A 19,420-nucleotide genomic window follows, 5' to 3' on the forward strand; every position below is an offset into this window, starting at 1 on the left:
TGGAGCAGGTTTTCATCAAGGATCTCTCTGTACTTTGCTCTGTTCATCTTTGCCTCAATCCTAACTAGTCTCCCAGTCCCTGCAGCTGAAAAACATGCTTCACTGTAGTGATGTTGCCAGGTATCCTCCAGACGTGGCACTTGGCATTCAGGCCAAAAAATTCTAACTTGGTTTCCTCAGACCAGAGAATCTTGTTTCTCATGGTCTGAGAGTCTTTTGGCAAAGTCTTTGGCCAACTCCAAGCGGGCTGTCATGTGTCTTACTGAGGAGTAGCTTCCGTCTTGCCACACTACCATAAAGGCCTACTTGGTGGAGTGCTGCAGAGATGGTTGTCCTTCTGGAAGGTTCTCCCATCTCCACAGAGGAACTCTAGAGCTCTGTCAGTGACCATCGGGTTCTTGGTCACCTCCCTGACCAAGGCCCTTCTCCCCCCCGATTGCTCCGTTTGACCGGGTGGCCAGCTCTTGGTGGTTCCAAACTTCTTCCATTTAAGAATGATGGAGGCCACTGTGTTCTTAGGGACCTTCAATGCTGTGGAAATGTTTTCCCCAGATCTGTGCCTCGACACAATCCTGTCTCGGCGCTCTACGGACAATTCCTTCGACGTCATTGCTTGGTTCTTGCTCTGACATGCACTGTCAACTTATATAGACAGGTGTGGGCCTTTCCAAATCATGTCCAATCAATTGAATTTACCTCAGGCGGACTCCAATCAAGTTGTAAAAACATCATGGATGATCAATGGAATCAGAATGCACCTGAGCTCAATTTCAAGTCTAATAGCAAAGGGTCGGAATACATACGTAAATAAGTATGTCATCAATTTGCTAACATTTCCAAAAACCTATTTCGTGTTGTCATTATGGGGTATTGTGTGTAGATGGTGAGGAAATTGTTTTATTTAATTCATTTCAGAATAAGGCTGTAACGTGACAAAATGTGGAAAAAGTCAAGGGGTCTGAATACTTCCCGAAGGCACTGTACAGTATGATCACATATCTCTCTTATGTGTGGGAATACTTTGGAACAGATTTCCAAAATTAAATTAAAATCACTTGTAGCTGATTTGCTGGTATTTTTACAGCCTTATGTCTAAAATACAAAATATATTATTATTTTTGGAAGGGAGGCTCAACTTGGGGGGGACAAATAAAAACCCCTGCGGGCTGCCAGGTGGGGAACCCTGGCCTATGGTCTCATGCGTCTTCTCATGTACTCCCTGTGGAAAGGCCAAATACCCGCAGGGGTCCTCGTACCCCTGGTTGGAAAGCACTTTAAGATATGTCATAGCCTACTTAGGTAAAGTACTTGGATGTGAGGTTGGGTCAGTAGTATTATTAATTACATTCTACAATGTATACTGCCTCAAAGTCCTATAACTTTGGGGGGAGTGGGGTTTTTAAAAGTTTCAGTCAAATTAAATCACAACTGTACATCATTCTGAACCTAAATCACATCCAATGGGTGAAAAATGGCAGAGAAAAGGGATGTGCAAAAAAATAAAATAATGTATTACTCATGACATAACAATTACACAAATGTGTTATGGATTGCTACAACTCCAGACCTGGGAGGAGTAAAAAAAAAAAAGAAAGAAAGATGAACAATAACAGAAGAGTGCACACAATCTTTTGGAGTTTCATTTTACTGTACATAGAAACACCACAACACAAATGGTGGTGATACAAGTAGCATTAAGAGATTGGTAGTTTAGCAACAAAACCGACACGTACGCAACTATGGGGCAAAACATACAGGGTTGGCTTAGATTTTTGACAAACTATATTTTGTCTCCAATGTTTATTGAAAACATAAATGTGCACAATGAGCACTTGTATGGGGTCAATTTCACTCCATATGTATTGAATTCAAAATAAAATATAACGTCAACATGAAAAATAAAGTTGAGAATGTAAACATATTTTCGAGGACGGGTGAAATAATGGATGTTGAAATGAAAAACCAAACAATTGAAAGCAAAATGTATAGAATTGTAAACAAAAATGAGACATCAAAAGCCAAAAACTTGTAAGCAAATCATTTTAAAGCGAGAGGAAAACTATGACAAATGGTAAAAATATATATATATATTTGAAAACGAATGCAAAAATTGTTTTCGGTTAAACTTTCCCAGCAACCAATCCTGTTGAATACATTTTGCCTACGCTCTTGCCTGCATGTACTACCTTTTGGTTACGCTACTCGTATCTTTGCTTTTGTTGGCTGTTTCTTTGCTTTCACTGCCAGTCTTTTCGATTGTGAGTTTTGACATTATTTTTCCGTGAAGAGCGGGGTTTAGAGGGAGGTGTAGACAATGAGTCTCCATTGGTCCACTAGTTTTGGAGTGACGGTTCGTCTTAACCCAATCAATGAACACGATAAGTAGGTAATAGAAAAAAAGCTTGTCTAAGTAGACGGTCTGACGTCACCTGGTTTTAGCTAACGTACTTCAAAATTGTCAGTCACGGGTCAATAATGTATGGATATTAGAAGCATGTCTATCTAATACATTTAATGACAAACCATCTAACTACTTAGGTAAACATATGAATAACCTGTTGCACAACGTTTGGCGCAGGTGTAAGTCATATGTTTACCTAAGTAGTTAGATGGTTTGTCATTAAATGTATTAGATAGACATGCTTCTAATATCCGTACATTATTGACCCGTGACTGACAATTTTGAAGTACGTTAGCTAAAACCCTAAAACCAGGTGACGTCAGACCGTCTACCTAAGTAGGTAATAGAAAAAAAGCCTGTCTATCATGTTCATTGATTGGGTTAAGACGAACCGTCAATCCAAAACGAGTGGACCAATGGAGACTCATTGTCTACGCATCCCTCTAAACCCCGCTCTTCACGGAAAAATAATGCCAAAACTTACAATCGAAAAGACTGGCAGTGAGAGCAAAGAAACGGACATAGAAAGCAAAGATACGAGTTGCGTAACAAAAAGGTAGCACATGCAGGCAAGAGCGTAGGCAAAATGTATTCAATAGGATTGGTTGAAAGTTTAACCGAAAACTATTTTTGCATTCGTTTTCAAATAAAAAATATATATAATTTGTCATAGAGTTTTGCTCTCGCTTTAAAATTATTTGCTTAAAAGTTTGTCTTATTTGTGTTTCCAATTCTATACATTTTGCTTTCAATTGTTTGGTTTTTGATTTCAACATCCATTATTTCACCCGTTCTCTAAAATATGTTTACATTCCCAACTTTATTTTTCATGTTCACATTTTTTTTATATTTTTGAATTCAATAATTATAGCGTGAAATTGACCCCATACACTTGTCCCTCAAATATAACGTTACAGAATATTAGCATAGATGTGACATCAGTCAAAACGCCTCAAAACAAGACATGGTATCAAGAACTAGGTAAACGAGCCCTACAGATTCCCCACGTGGCAGGTTCTTGACATTTTTGCTAGCTATCTGACCATCCAGAATCACAACACACTGTCTTCTGCCCCATTGAAGCGTGCGCATCGTTTTCGTGACGTCAGCTAACCCGTCTATAGATAAGCCCTGACAATTGTATTTTTTTACAGTCACATTTTCTAGCTAAATATTTTACTAAAATTGGACTGCAAAGACTGCCACAAAATTATCTGCCAGATATATCATATTATACCTCTGCAACTGTCATAACCAATATGCTTGGTTGCATTCAAGTTATGCATGCACATCTGACAATAAAAGGCTACATTTATACTGGCAGCCCAATTCAGTATTTATTTCTCGCTAATTGGTCTTTTGACCAATCACATCAGATCCTTTCACAGATCTTTTTCAGAGCTAATCTGATTGGTCAAAAGACCAATTAGTGAAAAACAAGATCAGAATTGGCTGCCTGTCTAAACACAGCCTAAGTACAATGACCCTTATGCACCATGGACCAATGTACTGTGTAAAGAGATAGACTGGATACCCTGGACTGGATACCCTGGAGTGGTGAGTAGGACAGGAGACTGTAAATCTGAATTCTCCTAGCCAGTCCATTGGAGTTTTGGGCTTCCTGGGATTACATTATGGAGTGTAGCTCCCAAGTCTTTAAAATAAGATTAAAAAGTGAAAACTTGTATTTTTCCTCTCAAGGGACCAGGCCTAAGGATTTTTTGGAAGCTGTCTTTGCTGCATTTCTCTAAGTGAGATTTCTAGATGGGTTTTAAAGCTGGTGTTTCAATGGGATATTTACAATATAACGGGAGTAATCACAACAGCATACATTTACAACACAATCTAAAGTTACAGATGAAATACTGTATGCCGTGTCATAAATGTTTTATTTTCTCCATGCGTTTTACCATTATGGTTTACCATTGCTACAATATACCACTTGTTGTTGTTGGTCATGGATGTTATATTGGGGGACATTATTGTATACTGCATTAACTGCCAACATTGCACATATTCTCTAATACAAACCGACAATAGCAACAACCTTGTCACGTAGTCTTTGACACATTTGTTTCTTTCGAGCATTTTTTACTTTTACTAATACTGACCAAATAGTGGCTTTAACATTAAACAGAATAAAATTGTGAGAGGTTAGCAAACATATAGAGTATGGCAACATGATCAGCCTGAAGGCACTTTATGATGCTTGTTTATTTTCTATTGAAGATCAGAATGTAGTGTAAAGCCCTGCCTCTATTCTACTCCTCAAGCTAATCATACAGTCTGATGATGTTTTGAACATGTCAGGTATTGTTAGGGTGAGGAGTTTTCCTGATCTGGACAACTCATCAGGTTGTGTGGTCAAGAAAAACTCTCGGCCCTAACTTTATGAAAACCTGTATTCCTTGTTTCTAACAAGTCTTGATTCAGCATTATGAGTGTTATTTGAGGCAGTTCAAAATAGTGTTTGAACCATCACCACACAGCAGTGCTTCTCAACTCCAGTCGTCCAATAACCCCAACAGCAAAGATTTTTGTTGTAGCCCTGGACAAGCACACAGATTCCAATGGTTAACTAATCATCAAGCCCTCAATGAGCTGAATCAGGTGAGTTTGTCCGGGCCAACAACAAAATGGTGTGCTGTTGGGGGTACTCGAGGACTGGAGTTGGGAAACACTGCTATACACTACTCCTAGGCCAGTGCAACCCAGTGCTATGAATCCAATGATAGCACTGTGGGTTTATCAAGGAATGATTGTCTATGAACTGACTGACACAAATCAAACAAAGTTAGTTGCCTATTAATAAAGACAACAAAAAAATGTAATGATGCTTTCAGGGGCATCACAGCTTACTGCATTTCACTTTCAAAGCTAACACTTCACTGAACAAAACAGCTCAAACTAGTCTCTACAAATAATCACTTATACATCATGCTCACTGTTTGGTCATTCAAGGAACAAATATGAATGGCTACTGGGGGCAGCTTTTAGTTTTATAATATATAATTCAGTTCTGCTTTGAATTAAGCATCAAGATGTGAGAAACAATTGAAATGTGGTCGTTCTTGCACTATACTGTAAGTCTGTCATAGGGCAAGGTGCACTCCTGGACTGTCCAAGATGTGAGTCTGTCATAGGGCAAGGTGCACTCCTGGACTGTCCAAGATGTGAGTCTGTCATAGGGCAAGGTGCACTCCTGGACTGTCCAAGATGTGAGTCTACGGTGGAGCACAACCACAAAATGGGGTAACCAAAGAAGTGGGGAGGGTAAAAAGGTCCTTCCAAGTGTACACGTTCCCACCCTCCTCCTAGTGGCCTACAATAGCATTGCTACAGTTCTGCTGTGCATATCATAGAACTAGATTGAATGTGGACTAATAGATTGCACTTCCTGAATGACAAAGCATAACTGTTAAACCCTCCAGGGCCTTTAGAGAGTTCGAGAGATAGAGAGAGGAGGATAAGTGAAAAGTAAGCGATGGAGTGAGTAAAGAAGTGTCCTATGTGGTCTTGACCAGGTCGTAGACATGGATGTGAAAGTCATCGTCGTATTTGATGTAGTATACAGAGGGCTTGGCAGGGACTTGGTAGATCACTAGGCCTGTTCGCTTCACACCTTTGTCAGTAACATACTCCACCTGCTTACCCACAAGACTCTCAGTCTCCTCGCCTGGCTTTCGGTCGGCCGGAAGCAAGTGCTTATTTTCTAGAGGGAAAAACAATGAATAATGTCAATGCTAGGGGTCTGTTCTTGAAATCTGCTTAGGGGAATTATCAAAATATGTTATGCTTATAAGTATTCATAGATAAATATTTGTCCTTTCTACAAGAACAAACACAGCAAATACTGTAAAGTAACCCTCCTAAATCCACTATCCTATAATTGGTGTGTAAAGAATAAACAAGTTGTACTCTGTAATCAGCCTCTCTCCAGTTCTCTGTAGGGGGAAGTATCTGAACACTCTGCTGCAGGTGGAGATGATACTGAAGCTGAGAAATGGTCAATACCTGCTTCAGGTAAGATCCTGAGATCTCCCTCGGCATAATCGTCCCACAGCTGGTACATGTATAGCACTGGGTCCTTCTCATAGGTGATGTAATACCAGTTAGTCATAATGGGAGCTCTGGAGAGGACCATGCCTCGCCACTCATTCTTCTCTCCATCCTCCTTCTCAAAAAGGTGCTCCACCGCTTTGCCTACCAAATCCTCTGCCCCGTGAGGAACCTTGATCTTGTTGTTGACTGAGGAAGCAGATAAGTGTCGTCAAGGCAGAGACCAACATCGCATAACCACTGTGTCCCTGCTGTCTGATCATGCAGTAGCAGATATACAATAAGAACACGTCATAACCTGTGCAAACCAAATTATGCAGTTTTTGTATTACTCAGAGCAGAGGATATGATGCCTGATCTAAAAAAGGAGTCAAACCCATCATATTCACAACACTCACCAAGTTTCTCTGTGAGGACCTGTAGATTAGACACCCTTTCGTCCTTGAATAGCTCGATGCCGTAGACGCAGTCAAACCCGTCGTACTTGACCATGAATAGTGAGGGGTTGACACTGAGACGGTCCAGGACGGTGCCTTTCCATTTGCTCTGGTTGCCCTTCTCCCTCCAGTTGTGTTGTATTCTCACTCCTAGGAGACTGTTGGGGTCAGGGGTCATCACTGTGGTGTCACTCAGCTCCCCGCTACTCCGCTTTCTGGGGACACAATTTATGTATGTCATAGTTGGATATGCAAACTCATAGGATAATTTCACAAGGAAGTGGGACATATTTTACACGTTATTATGAGAGTTAAACAATTCATATTTGCTCATAAGTGAAGCCTAGTGTAGCTTACCCTGACAGTCTGGAAAGAGGAAAATCCCAAAGTGTGCATGTCATGATAACATATTTACAGAAAACAACATGTTTACACATACCTGCCCCTTTTCTTGGACATGCCTCCAAAACTTCAAATACTGCTGAGTGAAGAAACAGAAATGTTCAGAGATTGGGAGAAAAACAGCCATTTTCAGAAAGATAATGCTAATCTTAGAAAGAGACTGAGCTGTTATGTGTACAGTAGTGGTTGAGACAGACAACCAGAGCAGCCAATGGCTTAGCATGTCTGAATAACTTCCTGGTTATTTCCTTGTATGCATTGCATCCATGGAGGTCACTGCAACCAATGCAGAACAAAACTGCCGCAGTTATACATCTTTACCCCACATTTCATAATCTATAATAATTCATGTAACTAACTATTTGAAGATACACAACCGGGATCAGGAAAAACAAACTCATAGACTGCAAGTTGGCTATGACAGATCAAGAGAAGTGCTATTCAACTTCAAGAAAAATACGTCAGTCAACACCACTGTATCCCACATGCATAAATGACAGGAGTGTAGCCAATTTAAATTCGCCACAACGATTGTATCACAAATGTAACATCGTCAATGTTACTATGTGACCCAGTGCTAGCCTATCGCACACACTGCTGATGAGACATGGAAAATGCGCGCCACAAGCACTGTTTGATCGTAATAGGTTATCAATAATTATTGTATTGATGTCAACTCCACGATATGCTGTTGTTCGGCGCACAAGAAAATCTAAATCTGTGTTAATGTCCCCGATAAATAATCAATAACACGATGGATTCTCTCCCATAAATATCATATTACCTGTACACGAATTTCATGCCAAAACGACTAAATTCTTCCAACAGAGAAACGCACACTACCGTCAATGCAAACCTTGCGAAACCTATGGAAAATGGGAGGATACTTCCGTGGGAAAAAAATAACTACAGCCCCCATAGAACCTCGAGGAGCGATGTCCGTTGATAGATAGGTGAAAGTCAGCGCAATGAACAATGGGAATTGTTGTCATTGTGGTGATGACCGCAGGTTTCGTTCAGGGTCGTTCTACGAAAATGGTGACTTTTTGACCAGACAACGATATATATATATATATATATTCATTTTTTTTTTTTTTCAGGGTCGTTCTACGAAAATTGTGACTTTTTGACCAGACAACTTTAATATATATATTTATGTTGATTCATAATGTAAAGGGGTTAACTATTACCTGACTATAAGTTTTGGTAAAATATAATATATATATATATATTTCACCAAAACTTATAGTCCTTTACATTATTACTTTTACCCCTTTACATTATGAATCAACATAAATGACATCTTAATGTATTTTTATATTTTTACTACATTAAATACAAATAAAAATGCTTGTGCTGCCTTTTTGTCACTGGTGTTACTGTTACCTATATTTGATAACAATTATTTAACATAACAATGGCTAACTGTGAACATCAAATCAAATGTTATTGTACCTATGTGTCTGGCTAAACTGTAAACTCTTCTTCCAGGTTCACATTAAGCATCTCCAATCCAAAGTTAAATCTAGAATCGGCTTCCTATTTCACTCATGCTGCCAAAGATACCCTCGTAAAACTGACTATCCTACCGATCCTTGACTTCGGCGATGTCATTTACAAAATAGCCTCCAACACTCTACTCAATAAAATGGATGCAGTCTATCACAGTGCCATCCATTTTGTCACCAAAGCTCCATATACTACCCACCACTCGACCTGTATGCTTTCGTTGGCTGGTCCTCCCTACATATTCGTCGCAAAAACCACTGGCTCCAGGTCATCTATAAGTCTTTGCTAGGTAAAGCTCTGCCTTATCTCAGCTCACTGGTCACCATAGCAACACCCACCCGTAGCACGCGCTCCAGCAGGTATATTTCACTGGTCATCCCCAAAGCCAATTCCCCCTTTGTCCGCCTTTCCTTCCAGTTCTCTGCTGCCAATGACTGGAACGAACTGCAAAAATCACTGGAGACATATCTCCTCACTAACTTTAAGCGTCAGATATCAGAGCAGCTAACCAATCGCTGCAGCTGTACACCTGTACACCCATCTGTAAATAGCCCATCCAACCAACTACCTACCTCATACCCATATGTGTTTTTGTTTTTCTGCTCTTTTGCACACCAGTATTTCTACTTGCACATCCTCATCTGCACATATATAACTCCAGTGTAAATTGATCAATTGTAATAACTTCGCCACTATTGGCCTATTTATTGCCTTACCTCATTACTTCATTTGCACACACTGTATACAGATTTTTCTATTGTGTTATTGACTGTATGTTTGTTTATCCCATGTGTAACTCTGTGATGTTGTTTTTGTCGCACTGCTTTGTTTTATCTTGGCCAGGTCATAGTTGTAAATGAGAACATGTTTTCAACTGGCCTACATGGTTAAATAAAGGTGAAATATATATATTTTTTTTTAATTAGTCACATGCACCGAATACAAAAGGTGTAGGTAGACCTTACAGTGAAATGCTTACTTACGAGCCTCTAACCGACAGAGCAGTTTAAGAAATATGGATAAGAATAAGAGATAAAAGTAACAAGTATTTAAAGAGGAGCAGTAAAAAAAATAAGAATATATAGAGGGGGGTGCCGGTACAGATACTAATTTGCGGGGCACCGGTTAGTTGAGGTAAGTGATCAAAGTGATCCATTTTTCATTTGGAAGAGTCAGCTTTTTAAACCAACATGGCTCAGTTTAAATTGTACATGTAAGTAGAGTTAATTAATTAAAGTGACTATGCATAGATGACAACAGAGAGTGGCAGTGGTGAGGGGAGGAGGGGGCAATGCGAATAGTCTGGATAGCCATTTGACTAGATGTTCAGGAGTCTTATGGCTTGGGGGTAGAAGCTGTTTAGAAGCCTCTTGGATTTAGACTTGGCTCCGGTACCACTTGCTGTGTGGTAGCAGAGAGAACAGTCTATGACTAGGGTGACTGGAGTCTTTGAGGTCTTGGATGGCAGGAAGCTTGGCCCCAGTGATGTACTGGGTCGTTCGCATTACCCTCTGTCGTGCCTTGCGGTCGGAGGCCGAGCAGTTGCCATACCAGGCAGTGATGCAACCAGTCAGGATGCTCTCGATGGTGCAGCTGTAGAACCTTTTGAGGATCTGAGGACCCATGCCAAATATTTTCAGTCTCCTGAGGGGGAATAGGTTTTGTCGTGCCCTCTTCGCGACTGTCATGGTGTGCTTGGACCATGTTAGTTGGTTGGTGATGTGGACACCAACGAACTTGAAGCTCTGAACCTGCTCCACTGCAGCCCCGACGATGAGAATGGGGGCGTGCTCGGTCCTCTTTTTCCTGTAGTCCACAATGATTTCCTTTGTCTTAATCCCGTTGTGGGAGAGGTTGTTGACCTGGCACCACACGGCCAGGTCTCTGATCTCCTCCCTGTAGGCTGGCTCTTTGTTGTCTGTGTTCAGGCCTACCACTGTTGTGTCATCGGACATTTTAATGATGGTGTTGGAGTCGTGCCTGTCCGTGCAGTCATGAGTGAACAGGGAGTACAGGAGGGGGCTGAGCACGCACCCCTGAAGGGCCCTATGTATTGAGGATCAGCATGGCGGATGTGTTGCTACCTATCCTTACCACCTTGGGGCGGCCCGTCAGGAAGTCCAGGATCCAGTTGCAGAGGGAGGTGTTCAATCCCAGGGTCCTTAGCTTATTGATGAGCTTTGAGGGCACTACAGTGTTGAATGCTGAGCTGTAGTCAATGAATAGCATTCTCACATAGGTGTTCCTTTTGTCCAGGTGTGAAAGGGCAGTGTGCATTGCAATAGAGATTGCATCCTCTGTGGATCTTTTGGGGAGGTATGCAAATTGGAGTGAGTCTAGGGTTTCTGGGATGATGGTGTTGATGTGAGCCATGACCAGCCTTTCAAAGCACTTCATGGCTACAGACGTGAGTGCTACGGGTGGATAGTCATTTAGGCAGGTTACCTTAGTGTTCTTGGGCACAGGCACTATGGTGGTCTGCTTGAAACATGTTGGTATTACAGACTCGGACAGGGAGAGGTTGAAAATGTCAGTGAAGACCCTTGCTAGTTTGTCAGCGCATGCTCGCTGTACACGCCCTGGTAATCTGTCTGGCCCTGCGGCCTTGTGAATGTTGACCTATCTAAAGGTCTTACTCACATTGGCTGCGGAGAGCCTGATCACACTGTCTTCCGGTACAGCTAGTGCTCTCATGCATGTTTCAGTGTTATTTGCCTCGAAGTGAGTATAGAAGTAGTTTAGCTCGTCCTGTAGGCTTGTGTAACTGGGCAGCTCTTGGCTGTGCTTCCCTTTGTAGTCTGTAATGGTTTGCAGGCCCTGCCACATCCGACGAGCGTCAGAGACGGTGTAGTACGATTCGATCTTAGTCCTGTATTGACACTTTGCCTGTTTGATGGTTCATCGGAGGGCATAGCGGGATTTCTTATAAGCTTCCGGGTTAGAGTCCCGCTCCTAGAAAGCAGCAGCTCTAGCCTTTAGCTCAGTGCGGATGCTGCCTGTAATCCATGGTTTCTGGTTGGGGTATGTACGTATGGTCACTGTGGGGACGATGTCATCGATGCACATTTAAATTTACGGCATTTAGCAGACGCTCTTATCCAGAGCGACTTACATATTGGTGCATTCACCTTATGATATCCAGTGGAACAACCACTTTACAATAGTATATATATATATTTTTTTTTGGGGGGGGGGGGGGTTAGAAGGATTACTTTATCCTATCCCAGGTATTCCATAAAGAGGTGTGGTTTCAGGTGTCTACGGAAGGTGGTGATTCACTCCGCTGTCCTGGCGTCGTGAGGGAGCTTGTTCCACCATTGGGGTGCCAGAGCAGCGAACAGTTTTGTCTTGGCTGAGCAGGAACTGTGCTTCCGCAGAGGTAGGGGGGCCAGCAGGCCAGAGGTGGATGAACGCAGTGCCCTTGTTTGGGTGTAGGGCCTGATCAGAGCCTGAAGGTACGGAGGTGCCGTTCCCCTCACAGCTCCGTAGGCAAGCACCATGTTCTTGTAGCAGTTGCGAGCTTCAACTGGAAGCCAGTGGAGTGTGCGGAGGAGCGGGGTGACGTGAGAGAACTTGGGAAGGTTGAACACCTGACGGGTTGCGGCGTTCTGGATGAGTTGTAGGGGTTTAATGGCACAGGCAGGGAGCCCCGCCAACAGGGAGTTGCAGTAATCCAGACGGGAGATGACAAGTGCCTGGATTAGGACCTGCGCCGCTTCCTTTGTAAGGCAGGATCGTACTCTGTGAATGTTGTATAGCATGAACCTACAGGATCCCGTCACCGCCTTGATGTTAGCGGAGAACGACAGGGTGTTGTCCAGGGTCACGCCGAGGCTCTTAGCACTCTGCTGTAGAGCTCATCACTCCCCCAGTTAGGGGGAGTGATGAGCTCTACAGCAGAGTCTCACAACTCAATCGCTGGTTGAAAACTGTTTTCTGCCCCTCCCAAAAGATAGAATTTGTAGATAATTGGCCCTCTTTCTGGGACTCACCCACAAACAGGACCAAGCCTGGCCTGTTGAGGAGTGACGGACTCCATCCTAGCTGGAGGGGTGCTCTCATCTTATCTACGAACATAGACAGGGCTCTAACTCCTCTAGCTCCACAATGAAATAGGGTGCAGGCCAGGCAGCAGGCTGTTAGCCAGCCTGCCAGCTTAGTGGAGTCTGCCACTAGCACAGTCAGTGTAGTCAGCTCAGCTTCCCCCATTGAGACCGTGTCTGTGCCTCGATCTAGGTTGGGCAAAATTAAAAATGGCGGTGTTCGCTTTAGCAATCTCACTAGTATAAAGACCTCCTCCATTCCTGCCATTATTGAAAGAGATTGTGATACCTCACATCTCAAAATTGGGTTACTTAATGTTAGATCCCTCACTTCCAAGGCAGTTATAGTCAATGAACTAATCACTGATAATAATCTTGATGTGATTGGCCTGACTGAAACATGGCTTAAGCCTGATGAATTTACTGTGTTAAATGAGGCCTCACCCCCAGGTTACATTAGTGACCATACCCCCCGTGCATCCGGCAAAGGCGGAGGTGTTGCTAACATTTACGATAGCAAATTTCAATTTACAAAAAAAAAAACAACAATGACGTTTTCGTCTTTTGAGCTTCTAGTCATGAAATCTATGCAGCCTACTCACTCACTTTTTATAGCTACTGTTTATAGGCCTCCTGGGCCATATGCAGTGTTCCTCACTGAGTTCCCTGAATTCCTATCGGATCTTGTAGTCATAGCAGATAATATTCTAATTTTTGGTGACTTTAACATTCACATGGAAAAGTCCACAGACCCACTCCAAAAGGCTTTCGGAGCCATCATCGACTCAGTGGGTTTTGTCCAACATGTCTCTGGACCTACTCACTGCCACAGTCATACTCTGGACCTAGTTTTGTCCCATGGAATAAATGTTGTGGATCTAAATGTTTTTCCTCATAATCCTGGACTATCGGACCACCATTTTATTACGTTTGCAATTGCAACAAATAATCTGCTCAGACCCCAACCAAGGAGCATTAAAAGTCGTGCTATAAATTCTCAGACAACCCAAAGATTCCTTGATGCCCTTCCAGACTGCCTCTGCCTACCCAAGGACGTCAGAGGACAAAAATCAGTTAACCACCTAACCGAGGAACTCAATTTAACCTTGCGCAATACCCTAGATGCAGTTGCACCCCTAAAAACTAAAAACATCTGTCATAAGAAACTAGCTCCCTGGTATACAGAAAATACACGAGCTCTGAAGCAAGCTTCCAGAAAATTGGAACGGAAATGGCGCCACACCAAACTGGAAGTCTTCCGACTAGCTTGGAAAGACAGTACCGTGCAGTATCGAAGAGCCCTTACTGCTGCTCGATCATCCTATTTTTCCAACTTAATTGAGGAAAATAAGAACAATCCGAAATTTCTTTTGATACTGTCGCAAAGCTAACTAAAAAGCAGCCTTCGCAAATGGAGGATGGCTTTCACTTCAGCAGTAATAAATTTATGAACTTCTTTGAGGAAAAGATCATGATCATTAGAAAGCAAATTACAGACTCCTCTTTAAATCTGGGTATTCCTCCAAAGCTCCATTGTCCTGAGTCTGCACAACTCTGCCAGGACCTAGGATCAAGGGAGATACTAAAGTGTTTTAGTACTATATCTCTTGACGCAATGATGAAAATAATCATGGCCTCCAAACCCTCAAGCTGCATACTGGACCCTATTCCAACTAAACTACTGAAAGAGCTGCTTCCTGTGCTTGGCCCTCCTATGTTGAACATAATAAACGGCTCTCTATCCACCGGATGTGTACCAAGCTCACTAAAAGTGGCAGTAATAAAGCCTCTCTTGAAAAAGCCGAATCTTGATCCAGAAATTATAAAAAACTATCGGCCTATATCGAATCTTCCATTCCTCTCCAAAATTTTAGAAAAAGCTGTTGCACAGCAACTGACTGCCTTCCTGAAGACAAACAATGTATACGAAACGCTTCAGTCTGGTTTTAGACCCCATCATAGCACTGAGACTGCACTTGTGAAGGTGGTAAATGACCTTTTAATGACGTCAGACCGAGGCTCTGCATCTGTCCTCGTGCTCCTAGATCTTAGTGCCGCTTTTGATACCATCGATCACCACATTCTTTTGGAGAGATTGGAAACCCAAATTGGTCTACATGGACAAGTTCTGGCCTGGTTTAGATCTTATCTGTCGGAAAGATATCAGTTTGTCTCTGTGAATGGTTTGTCCTCTGACAAATCAATTGTAAATTTCGGTGTTCCTCAAGGTTCCGTTTTAGGACCACTATTGTTTTCACTATATATTTTACCTCTTGGGGATGTCATTCGAAAACATAATGTTAAATTTCACTGCTATGCAGACGACACACAGCTGTACATTTCAATGAAACATGGTGAAGCCCCAAAATTGCCCTCGCTAGAAGCCTGTGTTTCAGACATAAAGAAGTGGATGGCTGCAAACTTTCTACTTTTAAACTCGGACAAAACAGAGATGCTTGTTCTAGGTCCCAAGAAACAAAGAGATCTTCTGTTGAATCTGACAATTAATCTGGATGGTTGTACAGTCGTCTCAAATAAAACTGTGAAGGACCTCGGCGTTACTCTGGACCCTGATCTCTCTTTTGAAGAACATATCAAGACTGTTTCAAGGACAGCTTTTTTCCATCTACGTAACATTGCAAAAATCAGAAATTTTCTGTCCAAAAATGACGCAGAAAAATTAATCCATGCTTTTGTTACTTCTAGGCTGGACTACTGCAATGCTCTACTTTCCGGCTACCCGGATAAAGCACTAAATAAACTTCAGTTAGTGCTAAATACGGCTGCTAGAATCCTGACTAGAACCAAAAAATTTGATCATATTACTCCAGTGTTAGCCTCCCTACACTGGCTTCCTGTTAAGGCAAGGGCTGATTTCAAGGTTTTACTGCTAACCTACAAAGCATTACATGGGCTTGCTCCTACCTATCTTTCCGATTTGGTCCTGCCGTACATACCTACACGTACGCTACGGTCACAAGACGCAGGCCTCCTAATTGTCCCTAGAATTTCTAAGCAAACGGCTGGAGGTAGGGCTTTCTCCTATAGAGCTCCATTTTTATGGAATGGTCTGCCTACCAATGTGAGAGACGCAGACTCAGTCTCAACCTTTAAGTCTTTACTGAAGACTTATCTCTTCAGTAGGTCCTATGATTAAGTATAGTCTGGCCCAGGAGTGTGAAGGTGAACGGAAAGGCTGGAGCAACGAACCGCCCTTGCTGTCTCTGCCTTGCCGGTTCCCCTCTTTCCACTGGGATTCTCTGCCTCTAACCCTTTTACAGAGGCTGAGTCACTGGCCTACTGGTGTTCTTCCATGCCGTCCATGGGAGGGGTGCGTCACTTGAGTGGGTTGAGTCACTGACGTGGTCTTCCTGTCTGGGTTGGCGCCCCCCCCCCCCCCCTTGGGTTGTGCCATGGCGGAGATCGTTGTGGGCTATACTCGGCCTTGTCTTAGGACGGTAAGTTGGTGGTTGGAGACATCCCTCTAGTGGTGTGGGGGCTGTGCTTTGGCAAAGTGGGTGGGGTTATATCCTGCCTGTTTGGCCCTGTCCGGGGGTATCATCGGATGGGGCCACAGTGTCTTCTGATCCCTCCTGTCTCAGCCTCCAGTATTTATGCTGCAGTAGTTTATGTGTCGGGGGGCTAGGGTCAGTCTGTTACATCTGGAGTATTTCTCTTGTCTTATCCGGTGTCCTGTGTGTATTTAAATATGCTCTCTCTAATTCTCTCTTTCTCTCTTTCTGTCTTTCTCTCGGAGGACCTGAGCCCTAGGACCATGCCTCAGGACTACCTGGTATGATGACTCCTTGCTGTCCCCAGTCCACCTGGCCGTGCTGCTGCTCCAGTTTCAACTGTTCTGCCTGCGGCTATGGAACCCTGACCTGTTCACCGGACGTGCTTGTTGCACCCTCGACAACTACTATGATTATTATTATTTGACCATGCTGGTCATTTATGAACATTTTAACATTTTAACATTTTGACCATGTTCTGTTTTAATATCCACCCTGCACAGCCAGAAGAGGACTGGCCCCCCCTCATAGCCTGGTTCCTCTCTAGGTTTCTTCCTAGGTTTTTGGCCTTTCTAGGGAGTTTTTCCTAGGGAGTTTTTCCTAGCCACCGTGCTTCTTTCACATGCTTTGCTTGCTGTTTGGGGTTTTAGGCTGGGTTTCTGTACAGCACTTTGAGAATATCAGCTGATGTACGAAGGGCTATATAAAAATAAATTTGATTTGATTTGATTTGGGAGGAGGACACAAGGGAGTTGTCCACCGTGATAGCGAGATCATGGAAAGGGCAGTCCTTCCCCGGGAGGAAGAGCAGCTCCGTCTTGCCGAGTTTCAGCTTGAGGTGGTGATCCGTCATCCACACTGATATGTCTGTCAGACATGCAGAGATGCGATTCGCCACCTGGTTATCAGAAGGGGGAAAGGAGAAGATTAATTGTGTGTCGTCTGCGTAGCAATGATAGGAGAGACCATGTGAGGATGACAGAGCCAAGTGACTTGGTGTATAGCGAGAATAGGAGAGGGCCTAGAACTGAGCCCTGGGGGACACCAGTGGTGAGAGCACGTGGTGCGGAGACGGATTCTCGCCACACCACCTGGTAGGTGCGACCTGTCCAAGAGTGAGCCGCGCCGGAGATACCCAACTCGGAGAGGGTGGAGAGGAGGATCTGATGGTTCACAGTATCAAAGGCAGCAGATAGGTCTAGAAGGATGAGAGCAGAGGAGAGAGAGTTAGCTTTAGCAGTGCAGAGAGCCTCAGTTGAATGACCAGTCTTGAAACCTGACTGATTTGGATCAAGAAGGTAATTCTGAGAGAGATAGCAGGAGAGCTGTCCAAGGACGGCACGTTCAAGAGTTTTGGAGAGAAAAGAAAGAAGGGATACTGGTCTGTAGTTATTGACATCGGAGGGATCGAGTGTAGGTTTTTTGAGAAGGGGTGCAACTCTCGCTCTCTTGAAGACGGAAGGGACGTAGCCAGCGGTCAAGGATGAGTTGATGAGTGAGGTGAGGTAAGGGAGAAGGTCTCCGGAAATGGTCTGGAGGGGATAGGATCAAGCGGGCAGGTTGTTGGGCGGCCGGCTGTCACAAGACGCAACATTTCATCTGGAGAGAGAGGGAAGAAAGAGGTCAAAGCATAGGGTAGGGCAATGTGAACAGGACCAGCGGTGTCGTTTGACTTAACAAACGAGGATCGGATGTCGTTGACCTTCTTTTCAAAACGGTTGACGAAGTCATCCGCAGAGAGGAAGGGGGGGGAGGGGGGGAGGATTCAGGTGGGAGGAGAAGGTGGCAAAGAGCTTCCTAGGGTTAGAGGCAGATGCTTGGAAGTTAGAGTGGTAGAAAGTGGCTTTAGCAGCAGAAACAGAGGAGGAAAATGTAGAGAGGAGGGAGTGAAAAGATGCCAGGTCCGCAGGGAGGCTAGTTTTCCTCCATTTCCGCTCGGCTGCCCGGAGCCCTTTGGGTCTTTTTTATGCACTTATTGATGAAGCCAAGCAACTGTTTTGATTATGCAGAAGTTGTTGATTCTGCTCTTCACAATTCCTCACTGCCAGGCCTAGCTATGGAAACACAATTTCTCTAGTTCAACATCAGGGTGTATTCACTAGTGTAACACTGGTGTTAAAGTCAAACCCGCAGGAACAGTAACACCAGTGACGGTAACAACAGTGACAAATCTGCAGACAATATGACAGCCAATATGGCAGCCAAAGGAGCTCCAACCACACATCTTAAAATTGTAAATCATTAATGAATCATGTGATTTGATCAATTGTTTTAAACACATTTATTTTCCCCTTACTATAAACTGTGTAACAACAGTTACACATCTTAAGGCCTCACAGGAAATCATCAAATGAACAGCTTCCACCCCCAAGCCATAAGATTGTTAAGACAATACTGCTAATTAGCTAATGAAATGGCTACCCGCTGCTGCTACCATCTATTTTCTAGCCTGTTGCTTAGTCACTTTAACCTGACCTCCAGTTGTAGCCGGAAGTTTACATACACCTAAGCCAAATGCATTTAAACTCGGTTTTTCACAATTCCTGACATTTAATCCAAGTAAAAATTCCCTGTCTTAGCTCAGGTAGGATCAACACTTTATTTTAAAAATGCGAAATGTCAGAATAATTGTAGAGAGAATTATTTATTTCAGCTTTTATTTCTTTCATCACATTCCCAGTAGGTCAGAAGTGTACATACACTCAATTTGTATTTGGTAGCATTGCCTTTAAATTGTTTAATTTGGGTCAAACGTTTCGGGTAGCCTTCCATAAGCTTCCCACAATAAGTTGGGTGAATTTTGGCCCATTCCTCCTGACAGAGCTGATGTAACTGAGTCAGGTTTGTAGGCCTCCTTACTCACACACGTGTTTTCAGTTCTGCCCACAAATTTTCTATAGGATTGAGGTCAGGGCTTTGTGAAGGCCACTCCAATACCTTGAGTTTGTTGTCTTTAAGCCATTTTGCCACAACTTTGGGGTCATTGTCGATTTGGAAGACCCATTTGCGACCAAGCTTTAACTTCCTGACTGATGTCTTGAGATGTTGCTTCAATAT

The 19,420-nt window shown here is 43.2% G+C and overlaps 1 protein-coding gene across 2 annotated transcripts; it reads right to left on the reverse strand.

Annotated features, from left to right (window-relative positions):
• Nucleotides 1-1,627: 1,627 nt before the first annotated feature.
• LOC106584448 (spindlin-Z) lies at nt 1,628-8,227 on the reverse strand. 2 transcript variants are annotated; one of them, XM_014169801.3, is made up of 5 exons: nt 8,084-8,227; nt 7,337-7,375; nt 6,859-7,112; nt 6,416-6,649; nt 1,628-6,113 (listed from the first exon to the last, which is right to left on the reverse strand). In XM_014169801.3, exons 2-5 carry the CDS (start codon nt 7,354-7,356, stop codon nt 5,908-5,910), a joined length of 714 nt encoding a protein of 237 aa, XP_014025276.1. In that variant the 5' UTR covers nt 7,357-7,375; nt 8,084-8,227; the 3' UTR covers nt 1,628-5,907. The 2 variants fall into 2 exon arrangements, with proteins under 2 accessions (XP_014025276.1, XP_014025278.1); XM_014169803.3 differs by having other exon boundaries at nt 7,337-7,378; nt 8,084-8,203.
• Nucleotides 8,228-19,420: the final 11,193 nt, after the last annotated feature.

Source organism: Salmo salar, chromosome 23, assembly GCF_965601325.2.
Source record: "Salmo salar chromosome 23, fSalSal1, whole genome shotgun sequence".
NCBI lineage: Eukaryota > Metazoa > Chordata > Actinopteri > Salmoniformes > Salmonidae > Salmo > Salmo salar.

What these genes read in the sequence shown, in the direction of transcription:
- LOC106584448 (XM_014169801.3), bottom strand. Translation starts at nt 7,356, where the DNA reads ATGTCCAAGAAAAGGGGCAG. An exon ending in ATGTCCAAGAAAAGGGGCAG is followed by an intron (nt 7,113 to 7,336) that starts GTATGTGTAAAC and finishes TTGTGTCCCCAG; the next exon opens with AAAGCGGAGTAGCGGGGAGC. An exon ending in GGTCCTCACAGAGAAACTTG is followed by an intron (nt 6,650 to 6,858) that starts GTGAGTGTTGTG and finishes CTGCTTCCTCAG; the next exon opens with TCAACAACAAGATCAAGGTT.